The 24170-nt window shown below is 45.5% G+C and overlaps 1 protein-coding gene across 5 annotated transcripts; it reads left to right on the top strand.

Moving 5' to 3' along the window:
- The first annotated feature begins 102 nt into the window (after nucleotides 1-102).
- On the top strand, nucleotides 103-24034 carry TRAF5 (TNF receptor associated factor 5). Of its 5 annotated transcripts, none has more exons than XM_038176525.2 (13): nucleotides 103-304; nucleotides 11496-11640; nucleotides 12175-12394; nucleotides 14151-14208; nucleotides 15671-15772; nucleotides 16600-16764; nucleotides 17080-17157; nucleotides 17531-17605; nucleotides 17881-17973; nucleotides 18626-18754; nucleotides 19278-19446; nucleotides 19932-23653; nucleotides 23960-24034. In XM_038176525.2, exons 3-12 carry the CDS (start codon nucleotides 12180-12182, stop codon nucleotides 20507-20509), a joined length of 1662 nt encoding a protein of 553 aa, XP_038032453.1. In that variant the 5' UTR covers nucleotides 103-304; nucleotides 11496-11640; nucleotides 12175-12179; the 3' UTR covers nucleotides 20510-23653; nucleotides 23960-24034. The 5 variants fall into 5 exon arrangements, with proteins under 5 accessions (XP_038032453.1, XP_038032447.1, XP_038032449.1 ...); XM_038176519.2 differs by having other exon boundaries at nucleotides 107-304; nucleotides 18626-18766; XM_038176521.2 differs by lacking the exon at nucleotides 103-304 and adding an exon at nucleotides 4749-4950 and having other exon boundaries at nucleotides 18626-18766.
- The last annotated feature ends 136 nt before the right edge of the window (nucleotides 24035-24170 follow it).

Below are 24170 nucleotides of genomic sequence, written 5' to 3'. Positions count from 1 at the left end.
CGGAGCCTGATTGGTTTCCATCCATTATGCTTTTTTGTTCCCGTGCTGGGATGGTATTTTTCCAGCATCCAGCCTGCCGGGGGGGCCCGGAGCGAGCTGAGGCGTTGGCGGCGGCCTCGGGGGGGGGGTCTCGGCGGGCGAGCAGCCGCCGCCTCAGGCCGGGCTCAGGCCCTGGCAGCCCCCCCCGTCCCCCCGCCATCGGGCGCTGGGGGCGCGGCCGCCCCGAAAGCGAAAGCGGCTCCCGGAGGCGGCACCGGCACCGACAGCCACGGGAGGGGCCGGCGGGCAGCGAGCTCCGGGGCAGGTGCGGCGGGGCCGGGAGGTTTGGGGGCGATTTGGGGGGGGTTTGGGGGGATTTGGGGGCAGGTGCCCTCGTAGCGGGTGTCTGGGGATTGCGGGGTGGCCGGCTGCATGCTGGAAATAAGCGGGGCGTGTGGGGTCAGGCCTGCTGGGGGCTGGCAGCGGGTGTTTTAGGGCAGCCCCAGCCGAGCTGGCACGGCTCCCGTGCTGAGCACAGCTCCTGGTGCTCACCTGGCCCCGCATCACGCCTCGCGTCAGCCCCGCCGGCTGCGCTGCCTTGGTGGGTGCCTTTTACCCTCGCCCGAGTCGCAGCGCCTGGTGCTGCTGGAGGAGCTGCCTTCGCTGCCAGCTTTATCGTATCGTGCGCTGCTGTCACGGGGAGAAGCGCTCATCAGGGCCAGGAGCACAGTGTGTGAGCACAGGGGGCCTGCAGCTCGCATCGGGGCCCTCCAGCTCTGCACAGCTCAGCAGAAGGCTGCTGTGTGCGGCTGCTTGGTGGAGATGTGAGGGAGAGCAGATGGCTGGCATCCCTCCGAAATATACCCCCTGCCTCTACGCACTGGCTCAGGTATACGACAGTAAGCAGCATCCAGCCAGAGGTGGTGATGGAGCAAGCGGAGGGAGGCCGGGCTTTGAGAGCCTGGAGAGGAGAACAGGCTTTGAAAGCTGGGGTTTTGGTGCGCTGGAGAAGTGTGAGGTGATGTGGTTGTAGCTGTGGCTTAGAAGAATGATCCCTGAGTCATGCAGGATGGATAAATAAGACGTACAGTTCACGCTACAGGAGAACCGGGTATTTGGAAAGCAGGAGGAGGATGAGAGCATGGACAGGGCTTTTATGTGTGTAAGTAGACAGAAGAAGGTTATGAACCCACGAGTAATCCTGGCTGGTTGTGCCAAACACAGGTACCGAGGGACTGGGCAGCAGGGGCCCTGTGGGGAAGGCAGTGGGTTGTGTCCGAGCTGGCCATTGTGCCCAGCACAGATGCGGGAGGAGAGGCCCAGAGTTGAGCTTCTGCAGGAAGACGGTCAGCGGTCTGCAGCGGCACGGTGAGCCTGCGAGCAGCTGGCAGGAAGCTTTGGCTAAAGAGGTGTTAACTGCCTGGAGAGAAGGCAAGTCAGGAAGGAAGAAAGCAGAGCTTGTGGCACTCGCTGACGCCGCGTAGGTCGTGGGAAGATACACCGAAGTAGTAATTACGGAGTTTAGGGAGCATGAGAAATGACATCCAGGAGAGAACAGGATTTTAAGGCTAGGAAGCTGTTGTTGGAGACACTGACAAAAGGAATTTCAAATAAGTTCAAAGAACAGAAGCCAGACAGCTCATTATTTCACCCACGTGCTTGCTAAACAGTCTCCTGAAGACAGGAGCATAATTTTTGCGTAGCCATCAAACGCAGAGAGCTGCAGTCCAGGTCAGGAGCTCCAGGACATGTCACAGAATCACAGAGTGGTTTGGGTGGAAGGGACCTTAAAGCCCACCCAGCTCCAACCCCCTGCCGTGGGCAGGGACACCTCCCACCAGCCCAGGCTGCCCAAAGCCCCATCCAGCCTGGCCTTGAGCACCTCCAGATATGAGGCATCCACAGCTCCAGACAGGGCAGGAACTGTTCGTTTTGTGCTCAATACTGTTTGGATAACTGCAAAATTGCTTCAGTCTGCAGCTAGAGACGTGTTGGGTGCTCGATCTCCCTGGCTTTATTTGTGTCCTTTCTTTAAGCTAACCCCAGGCCTTTATCTTTGTCAGTTCTTTTTTTCAGAGCCTTTGATTATGAAGAGATAGAGGTGATTTATCTTCAATAAATGGTTGGCTATGGAGAGAGCATTTCTCTCTCTGGCACTCCAGGGAGTCTGTATGAATTTGTTGGGCTCTTAATCTTCACGATACATGCAGTGATAGAGGTATTTCCTTTCACCGTGTAGGCATCCCATTCTCTGCAGTGCTGAGTGGCCTGCCAGGAGCAGCACGCCAACACACCCCATGCCCCCGGGGTCTGTGCCCTGCTCTGCAGTGATGGTGTCAGAACTTCGCTTTACTTTCTGGCCCTTTCCTTCCAAGTTTCGTGGCTCGTGACCATGAAGAGTTAATGTTCGCACCGTTAGTCATCCTACTCTTATCTGCATTGGTTTGGGTTGTACATGCAGTTGTTCCACCTTCTTCCCTCAGCCCAGGAAAGAGGCTAACCTCTTCAGCCTGGTGCACCGCACTGCTCATGAGTGTAAGGAAACTTGAGTCATGAATATTGTTAATAAAAACGTAGCAAAAATTTCCATAGTCTCCACAGCTCAGTCTTGCGACAAATAAATAAGTGTGTGAGAAACTGTCTGCACCCTAAACCACAGTGGTTTTGATATGGGACTGCCCAGAGTGCTTTATAGATAAGCATATTTGTCTTTGTGGGGGGAACTCTGAAAGCAAGCTTATGTTTGTAGTGTATTGACATCTGCATACCATGTTCTCTATGCTGCTGTGTCCATATTTTGAGGAAGGTAATACTGAAATGCAAAAGCTATTTATTGTTATTACGCAAAGCCACCTAGTGACGAAACAAGCCTCAAGGAGAGGAGCAATCCGCAAAGTAGTTTTGCCCAAAATAGTTGCTCTGAGGTCTTATCGTCGGTGAGCCCGTACAGTTTTCAGCCTCATCTGCTCAGAGGCTGTGTTATCAGTTTCTGACACACAGTTTCTGCCCTAAGCCAACAGTGAATCCATGCACTTGAAACTGGAACGTGGTCCTTACTAAATGTGAAAGCAAAATCACAGGTTTCATTTCTCAGCGTTGTCCTAGAGGCAGCAGGTATCAGTGGTCACCGGATCACATATTCAGTGGCAGACATTATGCAAGGCTACTGGGCACTATCTGTGTAGAAAACTTGTCTGTTTCTTTGTCATTGACGTTAAACCTTGTGTCAGGGCAGTTGTTCCCTGAGGAATTACCAACGTTGACCTTGGCAATGCATGAGGCACGCCTTAAGGTCACTAAAAACGCAGCGATGCTGTTCAGCAAAATAAAGCTAAATATATAATATATATAATAAAGCTAAAACATATATATATATATTATAATTATATGATGTATATAATAAAGCTAAAAGTGGTGCCAACAGCAAGAACAGGGCTGGGTGCCACCCTGAGCATGTTAGCATCCTGACATGGCAGCTCACCTGATAACGGGCTGTGCGAGAGCATCTCCCCATCTCCACCTGTGCAAACCTCTGGCGTGTCATGTTTGATCTTATCAGGACTTCTTAAGAACGTGTCCTTTCCCCTTTTTTGTTTTTAAGAAAAGACAACAGTGGCAATCTCCACTGTCATCACTTCCCCAAGAGCAAGTTCACGGGGTCACTGCTGCCATTCGGTGTCTGACGTTCGTGATTTCCCTATCAGTGAGGACTGTGGCTAAGAAATGTATATCTGTATGTCATCAGATGCATGCATGTATTTGAGCAAAATCCACTGGGTTTGTGAACTCCTGCAGCTGGGGTGAAAGAAGTCTTTAACCCCCGGAACTAGTGAGCATTTAAGAAGTGGGTGGCCTGCCAAAATCTCCTGTGTCCTGGAGAACTTAGCAGAATTTGATTTTGTCCTAGTAATTTGGGTAGCTAAACCACCACATGAGTTTATTCAGATTTCTGTGTACGTGCTGATTAAGTCACTCGTCAAGACCAAGTCAGATGCTTGTGTGCTCGGAGAATTAAAACAAGCCTCCTGTGCCTTGAATAGGCACTGATGGCTGCTGCGGCTGAGCGGTGTGTGCCTGGTGGCGGGGAAGGAGAGCTAACGTTAAAAGCTTCTTGGGCCTAGTCATGCAAAACATGTGGCAGCCTACTATTTGTTAGGAAAAGTGAGGATTTTGCTTTGGTTTTGATGCACTTTAAGAAAAAAACAAAAAGCTCATTGTCTTGCTCTCCATCCCTTAAATGTTACCTCATTTCAGTACTTTTTGCTTGTTTATGTTGTTCCCACATCTTTGTTTCTTTCCCCTCATTCCTAAGTGCTCTTCCCTTCTGTCTTTTCACTTACTGTCATCCCGTGCTGATGCTCCTTGCTGGTTCCCCCTGCCTTGGTCAGTCCTCAGCACTGCACTTAGCTAGAGGAAATCGAGGGGTGCCCATGAACAAGCCTGGCCCATCGCCTGCTACTCATCTGCAGAGTGAGGTTGTTTAAAATGAAGATCCTGCTCCTACTCAACTTCTCCATTTGGGGCTTTCCCCAAAGCTTCCCAGAAGCAGATGGCGCTTCCTGGAGCTGCGCTCACTGCGTTAGGCTCCCTCCAGCGCTGCCTCCCGACGGCCCCGGCGGGACAGGTGCTTCCTCCAGAGCTGCCTGCTTCAAGGACAATCCCCGTGAGAGCCATTTCCCTCTCCTGGTCTCAGCCTGCAGAGGCTGTGCCGGGCCAGCAGCTTGACCAAGGCACATCCTAAGGACGTTGCAAGGATGAAATGATCCTTGCATAAAGCACCTTCTGCTTTATAGAGCTTAAACACAGAAGTGGGCTCAGGCTATGCCTCGAAATGCGTCTCGGAGCAGTTTAATCGATCACATGAAGAAGCAGCATGCGTTCAAGTAGATGCCTTTCACTTTGCCAGCGTTGTATTGACCTCAGCGATGACGCAGCTGTTCCAGGGCTTCAGGGAAGGTTCAGGAAGATGTGGTAAGCTGAAATGCTGCCTGGGAGGGGAGATAGTGATTGAACCAGGTTAGAAACACTCTGGGAGCAAGCTTAACTAAAGGGAAAAGGGTAAAGAGAGTATGTGTGGCATTTGCTATGAGACAGAAAGGAAGCTTTCTTTGGAATACCCGTATTTTAAACAGCAGGAGAGCTCAAATGTTTTGCTTTTAGAGAAAATAAGGTACTTCGCGGGGCAAGTAACTGTTATTACTTTGCTTAGTTAGGGGCTTATCTAACTGACCAAGCCAAGGCCCAGTACTCAAGCTGATGGCTTCCTTTGTTAACATACCAAATAAATTAAAAGAAGAGACCAGAAAGCCGGCGGAGGGGCTGGAGGTGGAACCTACGGGAGGGGAAGTGTGGCTTGGTCGGGGGAAAGGAGGGTGACGTACACAGTCTGTGGAGGCACTTCAGGCTATGAAATAACTAGGATGCATGGCTGCTTTAGTTATTGCAAATCCAAATATAAACATTTATTTTCATAAAATAGGTTTTATCTCAGTTGGAAAATTGAGTTTAAATGTAAAATGTCCATGCAGCCTTGAGTGTAAGTTCCTGTGAATAGCGCCGTGTTCGAGGCGGTGCAGTTTCCTCAGCTTCCTGCAGCAAGCGGATCCACCTGTGCCCACAAGGGCTGCCTGTGTAGGGATTTGCAGGGCTGGTCCTTGCATCCTGAAGTGCTTCCTGCTGACTATTTGTTTTTCCTTTTGTCACATCACTCACTGCTTTTATGAAAGTGATGCTATCATTGTGAAGACTCCTCTGTATCTCGGACAAAAACTGAGAAAAGTTCTTGGTAACCTTATGCTTCTCCAGATAGTGAATTCTGCAGTCGCTACATCGATGCTGCAAGGGAAAATACTTTTCAATGGCTTGCTTCTGTCCTAGCACCTCTGAAACAGTTTTAGCCGTGATCTTTTCAAAGCTACACCAGGGGATTTCCACTCCCTTGCTGTTTTAAAATGCTCGTACTGTTCTTCTAACCACAAAGCTCAGACTCGTGCGCGCTCTCTCTCTGTCTCTCTCTCTCTCATTTTCTCCCCATTGAGGATCAGCTACAGTTACCAGGTACAGTCCTACCAAACCTCTTCTTGTTAATGAGGGCAGGAATTTAGTACAGTTATAACCTTTTGTCGTCCTTAAGTGGCTCCTCGGGTACTAGCTGTTGCAGGGGGATGTGTGGGTGCTGCGTGGGTGCCTTAGGAGAAGGCTTCAGAGTCTGAAAGATCTCAGGAACGGCGCCACACCGGCACTGCCGCGCCGAGTGCCGGGCTGTAAGAGCGGTGAGGCTCGCTGCCTGCCTTCCTGCATGAATTTCTGCTGGTGCTCGGGAGGACGGTAAAACATCCATGTGTTGATGCAGAAGTGAGTGTCGAATGAAGGAATTGCTCAGTTCTGGGGCACAGTGGTCTGATGGAGAACAACCTGTACAGTATTTTCTTGAGGACCATCAGGGTTTACTGGCTTGAAATGCAGCCACTGGGGGGGGGGAAAAAAGTGTGTTGTGTTCTTTTTAGCTTTAATATCTAGGTTATAGGGTAGTTTCATTGATTTCTTCTTCTTTTTAATGACTCCTGAATGCGACCTCCAGCAGTGTTAGGAAGAAAATGAATTTCCAGCTGTGAATGCGATTATTTTAAGACAAAAGTCCATATTACTGTAACATAATACTGTGCTGGTTAGATGTAGAGAGATTTATTGGTGATATAAAATTAATGAGTGATTAGGAAGTCCAGGGAAAATAGCAGATGTAGCAAATAAGCAAGCTGGCTGTAAAATCAAAGCTACCTCAGCACCCGATACGGTTTGTTAGTTGTATGAGTGTATTTTTAATTTTTAAAGTGTTATCTCTGTTGTAATCTATGGCTTAAAAATAATGAAGTCACGTTTCTCTCTCTCTTTTTTTTTTTTTTTTTTTTTTTTGTAATGCTTTGGGATTTACTGTAATGCTTAAGGAAACTGTACTGCCTTACTCCACTTGGTGAAAGTGTGCCTTTGGAGATTAGCAAATTGATGCTTGCTTAGTAAACTTTTATTGTACTTTTAGAATAAGGTAATACTGGGATTTGAATGGGATAATATTGCCTATATACAAATGAAATCAAATTTGATTCTGCTGCCCTCTGCAGCAACGTGCTCTGTGGGGCCACAGGCACGTATCCGATAGGAAATGATTGCTGTTGGAAGTACTCTTTTGTGGATACCAGTTGGTCACTGCACTGTGATTTTTCAGCAATTAGGACAATAGCAGGATAGCTTTTGGGGTTGATTGGCTGCCAGGTGAAGGAGTGAGCCCTGCTTATCGGTGGTGAGTCTGTGCTGGATCCTTTTCCTCCATGACCTCGGGGCTGAGGCCACAAGTGGTGCAGCCAGGCTCCTTCTCCCTGCAGGGACTCTGCAAGCGGGTTTTGTTGTCAGCGGTCAAGACACTGTAACTCTTCCTGGGCTAGGAGGGACAAGGATGATCCAGCAGTGATGTCAGGCGGCATCATCTGCTTTTCTTTCTGTGGTTCAATATAATCTGCTGTGCCTTCAACCAGTAAGTATTCTAAATGTGAGTGGACATTAATGGTAGTCCTTTAGCAGACTGCTACCTGTTCAGATGTGTATGTCAAGAGTCGGGGCATATCTTTGTTGTCCCCAAAATGGATTGTTTTTTGTGGAGAAGCCTTCTATTACTAGTAAATTATATAAGTTGGTGTATTTTAATTCAAAAGTTCAGGAGGCAGCTAATCTAGCTAGTTTATAAGGCAGCTTGGAGAGTGTCATGTTAATGCAAGGTACGTTCCCCTCTATCATTTCTTTGTCAGCTCCCAGTGAAGTGAATTGATCTATTTGTGAATTGTCCATGTAAGTGAATTGATGAACTCTAACGTGTATTGATTTTTACGAAACTTGGTGGATAATCTTCAGAGGGAGGGACAGGGCATCCTCTAAGACCTGTCCCTAGCAAGCATCTTGGGGCAAAGGAATAGAGCCAAACCAGAGCTGGAGTGTAGGAATACAGGTGTATAACATTTTTTCATGCCCTATTACATGTATTTCATGGAAGCGTGTTAGGTAAGGAAGCGATCGCGGTGTTTTTTACTAAGCAATGCCCCAACCCTGGAGCAGAGCTGAGCATTATCCTCCCTCAAACAGTGAACCCAGCTGAGACTGTGCTCTCAGCTGGTAGCACCTCTTACTTGCTAGGCAGCAGGACCAAGCATCCTGTTTTCTTGTCCAAGCTTGATGACCAAACCTGTGATAACAATTCACATACTTGCCCTTCTCTGTCTACAAGGCCTGGTAGCACTTGGTGCCTGTGCCTTGGGTCTACAAGTCTGGATGTTTCAGTACAACAGCTAGCTGCAGGGGCTGATGTGCACGTAGCTCGAGTGGCAATGCGATAACCTCTCTTGGGAACTTACTCTCACGTGAGAGAAAACAGGAAAAACATACTTTCTTAAAAAAGAACTACCGCATTATAGGGGCGTTTTTCTCTGTGTGCAGTAGGTACCTGGCTAAAAAAATGTTAATCTCTCAGTGACAGTTCAATATCAGTACTGCATGCTGTGTCTTCTCCTTTCTGACTGCTGGTGACGTGGACAGGCAGCATCACTGCTGAGGGGAACTGCTTTAATGTGGGTTTAGAAATGTTAATATAATGACCATATGATAGGAAGTCATGCCCATGTTGATTTTTCTTCCTTTGTTCTGCATGTCTTACTCCATTTCTGAACAGCAAGATATGCCAAGTGTGGACCATTTTTCCAGAAATGTTTGGCCTTCATCTGGTGTGGTGGTAGTTAAAACTGGATAGCCCCCAGTTAAGAACTTGCATTTGTGTTATGAAATTTCTCCATCTTGGATTATTTCCACTGAGATTAAAGCATCCATGTGCAACACAGTTACACATAAAAGTTGTTCCAGAAGCGTTTTACGTATTGTGCTGTTGGTGTAGGTAGGGCTGGGGTGCTGAAATGACATGGGGGCATTTGTGAATTGATCTGTTTGTGAATTGTTCATCAGCTTTGTGCTGTGCTGCCATTCAGCTCCCACCCTTTGGTACCTCTTCACAGGACTTGGGCCTAAGTGATTCAAACCGCTTCTCTAACATGGGGTCAAAGCTAATTCTGATCATTTTGTCGTATAGAGATCCAACTTTGACATGTAGGTTTTCAGTGCCTATAGATTGTTTAATTTCTGGGGGTGCTTTTGCACTGGGGTCGCAATGAAAATCTCTCTGCAGCTTTGTGGTGCGTGGCTGCTGCAAGAGCATCGCCACGTAGCACGGGCCTGCCAGCGCCGTGTATTTTCAAACGATACTGCACTTCACACACACACTAGAAAAACTCGCCACATATGCAAAGAAGCAATGCTTTTGCTTTGTTCGCGGCTGTGAGCAGGCAGAAGTGAAAGCACACCTCAGCTCCAGCGTGGGCCGGGCACTGGCGCAAGCAGGAAGCTGATTCAGTCAACCAGCGGCGGGCGCACACGCGCAAAATGTGCTTTTTCCCCCGATGGTTTCCCACTGGTTTCATCTCAAAGAGAACAGGCGCGGGCTGGGAGGGGAAGAAGGGCTTCTACAGACAGCCCGGAGCCGCTGTGGTGGCGGTGGGGACACCTCACACTGAGCGTTGGCTGGTGGCGGGTCTGTCACCCAGGCGTCACCTCAGCCTTCCTCAGGGCTCACCTAGTCCAGTGGGCCTGGCTTTGGTATATGGCAAAAGGTGCCCCTTTTCTGAGGTATGCCCAACATTGCTCAGTCCCAGCCCTGTGGAAGAGCTGACCCAGGGCTGAAGGATTGTGCTAGGAAATGGCAGGAAGATGCTGGGCCATCAAGGGGCTGAGGCTGCCCTGGGGTCCTTAGTGGAGCCAATGCATGTCGTATGGCCCATTTTCACACAAAAGTGCCCTGCATGGCCTGTTTCCTCACAAAAATGTCCCATGTGGCCTGTTTCCTCACAAAAATATGTCCTGTGGCCTCTTTCCTCACAAAAATGGCCACCAACCCTACAGCAGTCATAAAACAGCTGGCGGTGACGGTAAATGTCCTGAGTTGTCAGGGTGTGGATGGGTCTTGGGGCAGACCCTTAAAGGCAAAAGTTGATAATTGTGGCGTGGTTTTTTTTGGTATGCTTTTTACACAGTGCAGCATCAACTTGCTAAGTCCATAACACTGGACAATGCAAGGCCTGGAGTGTGATAGGACTGGAGAAATTGGGTGTTCCTTGAACAGGAAGGGGCATTTGTAGTCAAGAGGAGGGAAATATGTTTTCGGGGTCCCTCTGAGCAGTGGGTTCATAGCAGATTTGCCTGCAGATGGCTCATGCTGCACAGGTCACTGCGGCCATTGCTCACCTGCCATGGAGGCCCCTGTCACTGGGCTGAGGCGTGAGGCTGGTAAGCCCTTTATGCTGCTCCTTCAGGTCCCTGCTGGGCATGAGGAAAATCAAATCGCTCCTTATTAAGCACCAGAGGAATGGAAACCCTGTTTTCAAGATGAGGAAGGGTCAGGCAACATGATCAGTGCTGACTGACAACCCTGACCTCCTGTCCTGCAGGCTGGTGGGTGGGCACCCCACGGAGCCTACGAGGAGACACGGCTCTCTGCCTGCAGGATCTCCTTCCCAGAGTGGTATTTCGAAGCAGCAAAGAAAATGCACATTGCTTTCTGAGCCCCAGGAGATGTTTGAGCTCCATGCTGCACTGCACTCATCGCTGCTTTCTAAGGCCAGCAGCCCACAGCCGAACGTGGCGTGCCAGTGCATCAGCGCTTGGTGTGCTGCCTCATGCCAGCTGTGGGGTTGCTGATGGTGATGTGCCAGCTCTGCTTCCCCGCTAAAGCAGCATGCACCCTCTGTGACCTTGCAGGAGCTGAGTCAGACCTCTCGGGGAGGTGCTGCTGCCAGTAAAAGTGACTCGGGTGACTGACAGGGAGGGTGATGTGCCCGCAGGGAAGCAGCCTGCTGAAGTGCGGCCACAAAATCGAGCACCTCCCCATGAAGCGTCCTGAGAGCCAAAGCTCTGTCGCAGGGTGCCTCAGAGTTCACACAAATAAAAAGCTTCTGCATCGCTATAACCCTACAGGCAGTGCTTTAGATGGACCGTAAGTGTTTTAATTGCCTCATCATAACGCCTGTTCAGAGTGAGTTTTGTGCTGTCAGGAATGAGGTACAGAAACACGAGCCGAAGAGCAAACTCTTGAGTTACGTTTTTTACTTAAGAGGAGGTGGTTGTGGCAGGCACTGCGTGTTTGTACACATCCTGTGAGTATAAATGTCTTCTGAATGCAGAGCTGCAAGAAATGAAGACCTGAGCAGCTCTAGGTCTCGGGCTGCTTGCAAAAAAGTACTGCGAGATTGAAGGACCAGGGCAAGCATTAAGGTTTGTGACTATTAGGACTGGAAACAAATGTTGCTGGTTTTTCCTTTAGAAAACTAACATAGCATTCATCTGCCATGAGCTTTTATAAATTGAGTGAAAAACTTCTGTCACATTTCTGATTGCAATCTTACTTTTTTTTTTTCCATCACATCTTGCAGGCAGGATTAAAATAGCCAAGAACTTGCACATAATTAAGTAAATTTTTGAAAAAATAAGAGTATAGTCTACTGCTATGAGTGATCAACTGGAAAAAGAAAGATGTCAAGTTAAGAGGCTTTGACTGCTGTAACACCTAAACTGAAGGTAAAATCTACTTGCTCCCTTTTTTTTTTTTTTTTTTTTTTGTATGTTCCTTGCCACGAATCACAAAGCTGTCTTCTGCTTGCACCAGTGCAGTGAATTCGGAATACCATGTGGGAGGGCTTTATGTTAAGTGGTTAAGTGTAGACTTTCCTGGCAAACCTTAAGGTCACGACTTGGCCTCTGCTTTCCCCGACTGCAGCTCTGACTGTTTAATTTTTTGAGACTATCAGCTGCTGCAAAAAGATTAAGGAATTAAGGATTATTTTGACTTTGTTCTGGGGAATAGTTTTCAGATTGTGAAGCTTCTTATAAAATGTGTTTTAGTGCTTGTCATGTAAATGTTATCTTGTGGTCCTCTGAGCTTTATGCTGTTCTTCTGTAGTCGATGCCCCATTCCCCTCTGAAATCTGTTGGACCTTTCTGCAAATGGAAACCTGCAGACGGGTTGCAGTCCGCTGTAAGCTGTAGCTGAGGTGATGTGACCAACTGTGAGCATTTGACAGGATTCTTCCTGTGTGTGGTTTTTCTGTGCAGCTTCCATGGCCTGTGACGAATTCGCTGGTCTCTCAGGCATCTTCACACGCCAGAACTCTGCCAGTGCTGTTTCTCTGGACTTCGAACCTGATGCTGACTACAAATTTGTGGAAACCTTAGAGGACCGGTACAAGTGTGCCTACTGCCACCTAGTCCTTCACAATCCCCACCAGACAGGATGTGGTCACCGATTTTGCCAGCAGTGCATTCTTACCCTGCGGTTAGTACAGACTCCTTCTGTATCTACATGCTCCCCATCCTCCTGTTCTGAACAGAAGTCAGCACCTTTCATAAATCAACAGTAAAAGCCATAATTATAGTAATCATCTGATAATATGTAGGAGTCAGTGGAAACTGTTGAATTTAATGACTGCACACTCAGCTTTTTAAAGCTATCTCTAATGACCTTACATGGTGCTGGTAAGGAATATAGGATTGCTTTGGTAACTACATGAAAGTCAGCATAAGGAAGCTTTTGATGTAAACTTAAACATTATTGAGAGAGACAACATCTAGGTCTGCCTTTCTATTATCGTACTATTCAGGTGATTTTTTTTTTTGCATTATTGCACATTATTGGTTGGTACTGGTGGTTAGATTAATATTGCTTTCATTTGCTTCCATATCACTTCTTTAAAGAGAACTGGGGCAAGCTAGATTGGATTTTGTATTTCTTGCATTGATTTTTAGAATAGAGTAGAATAGTTCAGTTGGAAGGGACCTTCAAAGACCACCAAGTCCAAGTGCCTGGCCACCTCAGGGCTGCCCAAAAATTAAAGCATGTTACTGAGGGCATTGCCTCGCTGTCTCTTGAGCACTGGCAGGCGTGGGGCATCAACCACCTCTCTAGGAAGCTTGTCCCAGTGTCTGACCGCCCTGAGGGTAAATAAATGTTTCCTCTTGCCCAGTCTGGCCTGCCTTTGCCCAGCTCCATGCCATTCCCATGCATCCTGCCATCGATTCCCAGGAGCAGAGCCCAACACCTCCCTCTGTGCTTCCCCACCTCGGGAAACTGCAGAGAGCAGCGAGGCCGCCCCTCAGCTTCCTCTTCCCCAGACCTGACAGCCTGTGGCCTGCACTGGCAGCTCTGTGGTTTCCTGGGCCTTCTCTCATGCCCAGTTTGCAGACAGGTGTAGTGCTGGCTGCCAGTCAGCAGGGACCTCCCCAGGCTGCCCCCACCTTTGGTAAATTGTTGAGGGGGCTCCAGCTGTAGCGTCCACTAATTCCTGCAGCTCTCGGAAGCAAATCCTGTCAGGCCCCAGGGAGTTATGATACAGCTCTTGCCTTACAGTTTTGTGACCACAGATGGAAAGTCACTGATCCCCCAGTCATGATCCTCCAACTCTAAAGTCCAAGCTGCCCAAGATCTCTCATTGCTATTATATTATGAGGCAAAAAAGATGTTAAACGCTTCTGCCTTTTCCTCATCCTTACTTGTTAGGTGACCACCTTCTTCTAGTACCAATCCATGTAGCAAGACTGTTTTCTCTTGTATTCTGTACTACCTGGCACTTGTGCAAAAGCCCAAATGCTTTTTTGAACATTGAAGGTATGCCTGGTTTAGCATTCTGCTCTGCAGCTAGTAAATTAGCAGGACTGGTTGTGTATTTTTTGGATAGTTTAACAAACTAGAACATTAGTGATTTCACAAACTAAGTATTGCTTTGGTATAAAGCATCTTTTGTGATGCTTTGTAAGAAATGTGTCAATAGACGGAATGAAACCTTGCAATAAGAGATACTTAAATTCACACTTCAAGGTATGGCTGACCATTTAAAAGGCGTCATAAAAATGGAGGGAAATCCTCCCTTTCACCCTTTGCCGTATCGAAATTCAGCCATTCACATTCTGAGAATATTCTGCCTTGCCACTTACATATCTAGTATTGACTTCTGCCAGGCAGATTGTGGTATAGCCTCATTTTGTAAAATAAATGAAATTTTCTGTGGCTTAATGTAACTTTTCTTGTAATCTAGAGAATTGAATGCAGTACCCACCTGTCCTGTCGACAAAGAAACAATAAAAATGCACGAGGTAAGTGGCTGTAGTTGCAGTTGCTTCAGCAGTGACCATCTGCATGGAAAAGCAAGACAGACGAGAACGAGATGGATCTGAGTCTTTTAATCCTTAGGGGAAGAGTAGTTTTTGTCATATGAAACAGTGCTGAGTGCAATTGTATGTTCACTGATGTTCTCACAGAATCACACAGAATCACAGAATTTCTAGGTTGGAAGAGACCTCAAGATCATCGAGTCCAACCTCTAACCTAACACTAACAGTCCCCACTAAACCATATCCCTAAGCTCTACATCTAAACGTCTTTTGAAGACTTCCAGGGATGGTGACTCCACTTTTCTCTCAGAAAGGAAATCGGGATGTACAGCTAAAGCTTCATTTTACACCTTGTGTTTTGAACTTATTTCACTTCTGTCCTCTGTATTCCAGTAAACTGTCAAATAGGTTCACAGCGTTTAAATCTTCTCTAGTCTTTGGATGTTTTTTATAGTGGAGTTTTATATTTTATAGTGAGAGTTTATTGACTTACTTTTTTTATCCCCAAACTTGCTTGGGAATCTTGTTTATTTAATTGCCTTTGATTTTTGACTTGGTTCTAATTTGCTGCCTTGATTATTTCTGTAATATCTAATTAACCCAACAGACTTAATTTGCGTTTTGATAACTTCTTGGAAGAAAAGACAAGTTCATATTACTTATTTTGCAACCAACTGAATATTTGTAGTGGATGCATTTGTTCTTATTTATTTGCCAAAGCTTGAAAGTATGCTACATGCTTGATCCTGACAAAATGAATTTCCCAGTGAAATCAAATGTTTCCTTCCCCTCTCTCTCTCTCTTACTCCTCAGACGAAATTGTGACTGTCCATATGATAGTTGCTTTTCACTTGCTATCTTCTACCCTGTGGAAATCTTAATGACATTAGCAGAAGTCAGAGCAGCTGTATAATGCTCCGTATAGGTAGATTTATCTCTAATCAAGACTGGAAGTTTGCTCTGGGAGCTTACTTTGCTTCTGCTTACACAACTGGGAACAGTGCTGTTTCTCAGAGCCTATACGTGGGGTGTCTGAACATCATTGCTATCCCAAAGGTGCTCTGCAGTACACACAGCTGACTTGGTCTTCGGGGCATGTAGTTCTGCCCACTTCGGCATTCAGGCACTGGTTTTGTAGCTCCTGAGCTACTAATGCTGCAGGCTGAGAGGTGGATTAGCACCTGTGGAATAAATGCATGGGGAAAAAATGCTATGTCTGCTAGAAAATTCACAGTATAAGTTTTAGTTTGTGTTTTTATAGTATTTTTAATAAGAATTGTCAAGATCCATACTCACAATTATGGAGTCTACACTTGGGCACTTAAAAGCTTTGTTACAGTTGTTTTTTTTGACATGGACTTTTATCTGTTACCAAGATTTGCTTTTTATATTTTTATAACATCCCATATAACTATATATGAAGACTGGTTTAACTCCTTTACAGGTATTCAGAGACAACTGTTGTAAAAGAGAAGTTCTGAACTTGCATGTGTTCTGCAAAAACTTTCCTGACTGCAATTCAAAAATAATCCTGGGGCGATATCAGGTGAGTTTGCTCCATCAAATTTTGAAGCCTTTGATTTTCATGCAAATTTTGTGTATTATAAGATAAATTGCAGTGATTGTCTTCAGATTTCAGAGTTTTTATAGAAATGTGGTTTAAGTGCATAGACTATCACTTGATATTTGTTACTCACAGTGTATAGCTACGCTTAAAATGTTATGGCTGTAAGCTTATTCCAGTTTTGCCTGGTTGGTTTAATAAGAACCATTTGCTTTATGTTGCTGTGAATGCATCTATCATTTTGCAAGTTCAGGAGGATCACCGTGAGTCAAATTCTATGCAATAGTGAGAAACTAATAATGTGGGAATTTAAATATGATAAAAATAGCAAGGATAACTCACATCAGAATGTCTGTGCAGTGTGATGCAGCATCAGGAAGAGTGACACAAAAGAGATTAGCGGATTGATGCTCAGCGTACCCCCTCTGCCATGCTGCTGAGCAGGGCCTGAGGCCAGGGCAATCCCAGAGCCATGACAGTAAGCCTCGCAGCTCCAGCTATCTGAGGAGTGAGCTCTGAGATAGCTTTAGTATATCCACAGTGTCTATACATAATTTCTGCACACTTAGGCACAGTGTGATAGTTGATTCAGAAAAACTTCCCAAGATGTACTGGCCACTTTGATCTTTTTGAATGAAAAGTAGAAATCAAATACAGGACTAAATTTCACTTTAGTTTTAAGTTCACACTGGGAAGGAGTGCATGGACTTTTATTTGTTGCCAGACTGCCAAATATTTCTATGTGTCTGCTGGACAACTGGAGATACAGTGAAATACGCTGGGCTTTAATTTGTTGTTATGTGTCATAGGAGCATCTTCAGCAGTGTTTGTTTGAAAGCCTGCAGTGCACCAACGATGGATGTTGTGATCAAATCCTTCGGAAAGATCTGAAAGATCACTTGAGTCAGCACTGTAAATTTCGAGAAGAAATGTGTCAGTACTGTAATAAATATGTGATGTTAATTAACATAAAGGTAAGGTTATAAAACATTCCCTGGACTCCATAGCAAATGTTTTACCTCCTAATAGCTCTGTGTAAAAAGTTTCTAGCACTGCAGTGGGGTTTTACAACTCGTGAAGCAAAATTTGGCTGAGTAGCTGAAGGAGAAAGCATAATAAATCTTCTTTAAATGATACCAATTATTGTTGCTCTCTTAGGAACAGCAATGTGATATGGGGCTTGTACATGCATGTTTATGATTACTTTTTGCATGTCAAATTAATAGCTTCCCTTATGTATACTACTTTACAAAAATGCAAACTGTTGTGTTGCTTTTCTTTTTCCCTAGAATCATGAGAAAGATGACTGTCCTGATTATCCCGTGCCTTGTGTCCAAAACTGCTCACAAATCATTCTGAAAAAGGAGGTACTGGTAGTTCTTCCACATACTGTGATTCAGCAAATTGCACACTACCATGAAAACTGAAACTTGCATCAGAGACGCAAGCATTGGCTTGCACCAATAAATCTTCATCACTCCAAGTATTTTCTTTGTTTGGTCCTGTAAGTGATATGTGGCCCACCTGACAAATGAGGAATTTGGTCATGGCAAAGCTCTGGTATTTAGCAGTATGGGAGAGTACCAAGCTTGCTTATTGTCTGAATATTCATTTTCCTCTTTACGTGATCAGTCATGATATTGGCCTTTACTCACCCTTTATGCAAGTATTCAGATTTTATCAGTGCAATAAGTAATTTAATATTTATTTTATTACGAGTCTTTTTGTTATTATGTGCAGATTGAAAAGCATCACACTGTGTGTCCCGAGACTGAAGTAGACTGCCCGTATAAGCAGTATGGCTGTCTTATAAAGGTACTGTTCTGTAAATTTTGCTTGTATTGGGACTGGAATTTGTCTCCCAAACCAATCAGAATAATTAATCAAAATAACCATTTTTTGTTCTTTCACAATCGTTTCTAGTACTGCCTAAGATGCTACCACATAGAACCAGTACTGCCATTCCCTGACTTCCGAAGTCACAGAGGGGATGTTTTAAGTGCTTGCATCAATATATTTTTACCCACCAGCTTCACAAATCTGTGCATCTGATTATTTTATTCTTTCACTTCTCCCTCTGCCTCACTAAGGTTAAAAGAGGGAAACTTGCTGAACATGAAAATGGTGCCCTGAGGGAACACATGCTGCAGATTTTGGACAAGAACTCTAGATTGGAAGAACAGGTAACTCTTATTTAATGAGCATTCTTCAACAGTCCTTGGCTGCTTGGAGGACGATACGAGATTTTGCATTTGTTGCCTGTTTTAGTTCAAGTATACTTTAAAAGACTGTTTTTATTGTCTTTGCACACCTCAGAAGTCAGAATAAGCTCTTCTAGTGAAGTCAGGCAATTAGATGGAAACCTCTTTGTGCTCAGGCACGTGTATTCTCTGGCAGGCACAATGGGAGGCTCATTGCCATTGCTCACCTCATTTGCTTTCAGCCTCTTCTTACAGTTGCCTCAAGGTTTGCAGATAGAGCATTTTAAGGTTTCAGAGACCAGTCAAATTGCTTTGAACAGGAGCCCTTAGACGCTCAAGCTGTCCCTTCTGTAGAGGAAGTACAGAGCAGTGCAGGGCCTCCTGCCTCAATCCACATTAACACAGTGGCTTAAAAATCTTGCTTTGTAAGCTGGGCAGCAGCTGGGCAGGTTTAAGATGCAGGGATGTTCCGTACTTGCCAGAACTCATCCATAAATTTGAATTATCTAGCTCAGCTAGAGACCTTGCATTATAAACCTTTCTTCTTTTTTCCTGTATATCACATGTGTTTTAATGCAATCATTGGGTGTTTTGTTGTGCCTGGAGTTTTTACTCTGTATTTTTCTGTTTGTAGATATCTGACCTGTACAAGAGCCTGGAATCTAAAGAGATTAAAATCCAGCAGCTAGCAGAGGCTGTTAAAAAGTGTGAGAAAGAATTCAGACAGTTTACACAACTGTTTGGTAAAAATAGCAACTTGATGGTAAGCACGCAGGTGAGACAGTGATTTTACCTTTTTGGCTGATTGCTTTCTTGCATCCTGAAATACGTTTATCCCGTTGTCATTAATAGCAAGACAGTAACAAATGCTGCTTCCCAGACATTTCACAAGCCCTTCTTGGTTTGTTGCCGTTGCTGTTGTTTTTTACAGTACAGTATTGTCTTCTCCTTTTAACCAATAAAGAAGTCTGAATATCTATCTCGGCAAAAACACTGAATAAATCCCCATGGCTAGATCATAGGAAATAGGAAGGTGTAAATTCGAATAAGGAGTTGAATGAAGTACTGTAGTGAGAATGGATCTGAATGAGGGATGGTTTCTCAGTCAGCAAACGCTGAGAGAGGGAACATTTGGATACGTTCCTAAGGCAGCAGACTATTGATTGCACATTGTAGCTGGTATTGCTGACATGTTAAAGATTTCTCTGTTTCAAATGGAATGGCTGATTTTATGCACGTCTCTTGTCTCTACTTCCCACCCTCTTCCAATGGCATTAACTGGGAAGGCTCTTGCCAGTCACCTGGATAAATCTGCACGTCTGGAATCGCAGGTGAAACAGCTAATACAGATGGCAAACCAGCAGCAAAGTAAACTAGACTTGCGACCCCTGTTTGACACAATTGAAAATGTAAAACAGAAGATTGCCCTTATGGAGTCATACGATCAGCGCTTAGGTATGTTGGGACTTCTGTCTCTTTTCTGTGTGGGTTTGGGATTTTTGCTGATGTTGTGGTGGCTAAGTAAAGGCTCTGGTACTGCAGACAGTCAGCTGTGGCTCTTAGCCAGAAATAACTTGCTTATTCTTGCTTTCTAAGACCAACCCGTGGTAGTGTGTGCTCCATCCTCCCACCTTCCCCTACTCCACGGTGTCACCGCAGGGCCCAGCTCCTGAATTCCTGAGGCACTGTGATGTGAGCAGTGGTAGTGTCTGTTGTCAGACATTAAATCTGGCTTGCAGTCGTGTTTTACCTTGTTCAATTACCTGCTGCAATTACAATAATAAAAATAATTTTAAAAAGTCAACAGACACAGTGCTGCTAGCATTAGTTAACAGTCTCTGCTCAGTATTGTTCTTACATACTGTCAGCTCCAGTCTGGTCACTCTTTGTATCCAGTGTTCCGACTGTCTTATTTTACTGAATATTTCTTTTTTTTCCAGTTGTTTTGGAAGGCCAATCCAGCAAACATGATCTCCAAATCAATATTCACAAAGCACAGCTCAATAAAAATGAAGAACGATTTAAGCTTTTGGAAGGCACGTGCTACAGTGGGAAATTAATTTGGAAAATCACAGACTATAAGATGAAGAAAAAAGAAGCAGTGGAAGGCCGTGTGCTCTCTATATTCAGCCAGCCTTTTTACACCAGCCGCTGTGGGTACAGGTTATGTGCGAGAGCATATCTGAATGGGGATGGCTCAGGCAAGGGAACCCACGTCTCGCTTTACTTTGTAGTCATGAGAGGCGAGTTTGACTCATTGTTGCCTTGGCCTTTCAAGCAAAAAGTTACGCTTATGCTGTTGGACCAAAGTGGGAAAAAAAATCACATTGTGGAAAACTTTAGAGCTGACCCCAACAGCAGCAGCTTCAAAAGGCCGGATGGAGAAATGAATATTGCCTCTGGATGCCCGCGCTTTGTGCCGCACACGGTTCTGGAGAACACAAAGAATACCTATGTTAAAGATGACACGCTGTTCTTAAAAGTAGTTGTGGATTTAACTGATCTGGAGGAATTGTGAAAAAAGCACCCAATCAATATGACTGCTTTAATTATTAAGAAATGCTTTCTTTGTGACTACCAGTCATGCAATAGTGAATTGCCACTAGTCGAGCTACTGATATGTTTTGAGGCTTTTGGACTATGTAACAGATAATGAATTGCCAAAGCGTCAGCCTTCCCTTTTTTAACCTTTTTTCAGGGCTGCAGTTTCAAGGCAGCTGTAAATCCAGTGTGATGTGAACATGCATTCAGTCCGGTGCTTTGACCTGTCTTAGTGCCGGCTGGGTGTGAATGCTTGGCTCACATCACAAAACCGGTGTTCTGAGACGAAAATCATCCTGTAAACTCTGCGGAGCCCAAGCAGGCCTGTGGGCTCCTGTCACTCTCACACAATGTGCAAGTGCATTGCACTTGTCTGAAATGGAAACATTTTGACATTAGCTCATTTGAATCAATGTATCATGATCCCTTAATCTCCTGGATTTTTGAAGCAGTGAGAAATGGCTTCAGCCAGACATTTGTCAGGGATCTTGCATTCCTTTTTTGTTGCCATTTTCCTTCAAGGAAGCCCAAAGGAAGATGCCAATGCCTCTTACTTTTCTAGCCTGATATTTCAGCTATATAGGAGGTCACAACAGCTTTGTTAATGTCTTTTCCATTCCTGCCTAGTGCCTTGGGACTGATTTCCATTGGTGATCAACATCCACAGTCCCCACCTGAAGTCAAAAGAAGCCGTATGTGCTTCTCACCTCTCAGGACATGGCCATAAGTGAGGTACTCAGCCAGCCTGCCACCTTTTGGCTGTACTGCCAAGGGAGAACAAATTTCTCTTTTTTGCTTCTTCAGCTGTGCAAAAGAGATGCTTTCTGGCCTACCAGCTCTACAGAAGGCAGGAATAGCTTTGAATATCTGTTAGGGAAAAAGCCCACATAACATGCATCGTTCCCCTCTTCTAGAAATTTAGATGTTTGGGAATGAAGGGGGAAATGGATTAGGGAATGAGGCTTGGGAGTGAGGTTGCTGTAGGAACACGGTTCTCACAGGTGGTAGTGCACCCCTAGCATTTGTTGAAAGGAGAGAGAGCTGCTGAGCAATAACTGCTAGCTGTGAAGCACTTCTGAAGATCTTCATTTTTATCCCAAGTTCCTGCCATATTGCAAGGGAGCGTGTGCATTGTATGTCATTTATTGGAGACACACTAAAAATGCCAAGATCAGGCACGAAACAATAAATAATGAAGTATTTATGTGCCTTTTTGTAGCCTTTTAGGTGCTTGTAAGAGGGATGTCATTTTGCACACTCGGTCATTTTGCTGTTAGAAGTGACAGAATTTTGTGTCCCTCATCTCTTACAGATCAGGTAATAAAGCATTGAAATGTTATCCATTGCTCCTGCAGTCCAGTGGCAGAGCAAAGCTGAAGCTTTTGAAAGGGATAATATGAAATCACGCTGTGTTTAGAGTAAGACTAAACTAGGCAGGATAAAAATCAAAATGGGGCACAGACTGCAAGGTATAAGGTAGAAAATTCAAGAGGGCAAATGTGGCAAAATCAGAAATGCCTTTTCTGTGCAGAATGTTAATATCGACTGAAATAATGCGATTGGGGATTGTCAGTAAGATGAAGGCAAAATACCATATTTTATACCTGGAAGCTCATTGCTAGGCATTTACTTTTCCACACAGTTTCTAAGACGTAATTCAGACTCATGAATTTTCAAATTTGAAGGGTAGGGGAGGAAAAACCTTAGTTATTTGTATGTCCTAGTAAGGTAGCGCATCTGGAAACTTTGTTTTCATTTAGATGCTCTTTCTGTTGTACAATGTCAGTACATGCTGGGCCACTGTTGGGGTTTTCAATGTTCCCAGACAGATGACGAAGACCAAATTTTATTATTTTTTTTACCACCATGACTGACTTTTACAGTCCTTTTTGTCCATACAGCAGAGAGAACTAGTCCTTATGTCCTTAACACTTTGTTACAGAATGAGTAAGCTTGTTTTTAAGATGTTGTGGCATTCTAGGACATCAATCCTGAGCCTCTGATGTGGACTTCACATTGATTGTTACTTTCATATTTGTCATGTAACTTCCAAAGTGGTACAGCTTGCCTAATAACCACAGATGGAACCGTGCCAGCTGCATATCCTAGGACTCTCCAGTACATGAAGTGTAAAATTAAAGAAATGACAACATGGAGAACTGGAGCAAGAGGGAAGGGATGCGGTCTGTGTCTGGGCGAGTTACCAGTCCCCTCTGCCTCCACCACCCCGAGCGTAAAATGGGGATAATAATACTTGCAGCAGTGTTAGGACCGTTTAAATGTTTGTGAAGAATTTTGAGCATGAGAAGAGCTAAGTATTATTAAAACTCCATTCCTAGCTGTTAGAATTGGTGATGGTGTAGTGATGTGGATACGTGTTTGGTGTGTTGCTGGACACAGCTTGAGAGCATGTTTGGTCGTAGAAAGTTCATACTGCAATCTCTCTACTTACAGTAGGTTTTGTTGTTTGTCATGAATATTCCTGTTAAAATTCTGAAGCACAAACAATTCATCCTGGGTGATGTAAGCACCCCTTTTGAAATACTGCCTGTTTTATAACGAATTAGTTGAGAAAATCGATTTTTTTAAAGACGACCTTATTTAAACCGGATCGTTTTGTTACAGTGGCTGAGAGTTGTACGTTTTAAGATTTTCAGCGATTTTTACTACTTGTACACTGGATTTTAAATTTCATTCCATTCCCAATAAAGAAAAGAAACAATGGTGTGTGAGTGTTCGGGAAGAATTTTTGATGTTGTGTGGAAAAAAAGACAAAAACCTTTTCAATAATACTGTGCGGAGTAAGTAACGGAAGAGCGTATGATATTTCTACGTGGACACACGGTATGTTTTAATGTATTTATTGACCGTTTGTAACTATTTGAGTGTCTTTTTTCTACGCCCTAGGGCTTTTCCGAGCCGGGTGCGCTGCATGCAGCCCGCCGGCGGGACCGGGCCGGGCATGGCGTGGCTCAGCGCCGGGCCGGGAGGCGGTGCCGGGCCGGGGAGGGCCGGGAAGGGCTGGGAGCCACCGCCTCCTACCTCCGGGTCGCCGCTGTAACCCTTCCGGGTCGGCAGCCGAGGTGCCGAGGGGCCCGGGGCAGCGCTGCGGCCGCCCCCGGTAAGTGCGGGGCCGGGGCGGGCTCCGTGAGGCGGCGGCGGGCGGGCACCACGAAATGGCGGCGCCCGCGCGCCTCAGCCTCGTCCGCGGCCCCGTCAGGCGCCGGCCGCCTTCGCGGTGGCTGCCCTGGCGTGAAAAAATGATTAAAAATCGCCTCATGTCGGTCGAAGCAGGGCTCGGGCGGCCGGTGCCTGCTGTAGGAGGATGCTTGCCTTAATTTTTGCCTCATGGGAGGGTGAGGCATGCCCTTTTTCCGCAAAGGCTTTTGCAGGTGATGTTACTGAACGCGCTTTTGTCTCGTGCTAGATATGGATAGCCAGAAGGATGAGAAAAGCAGGACGCTCTGTGCCACCTCACAGGAAGAGCTGAAAGGCCGAGGTAGGTGCTGTTATCAGCTCCGGTGCAGTGGTGATGTGTGTGTTACGTGTTATCCTTTGTGTCTGCTACCGTGTTTGGCTGTAACGCGTACCATAATCACCAGCTAGTGACAATACCCTGTGGCACATTGGAAGGGGGG

This window comes from Anas platyrhynchos, chromosome 3 (genome assembly GCF_047663525.1).
Source record: "Anas platyrhynchos isolate ZD024472 breed Pekin duck chromosome 3, IASCAAS_PekinDuck_T2T, whole genome shotgun sequence".
Taxonomy (NCBI): domain Eukaryota; kingdom Metazoa; phylum Chordata; class Aves; order Anseriformes; family Anatidae; genus Anas; species Anas platyrhynchos.
This window is presented reverse-complemented; position numbering and strand designations above follow the sequence as displayed.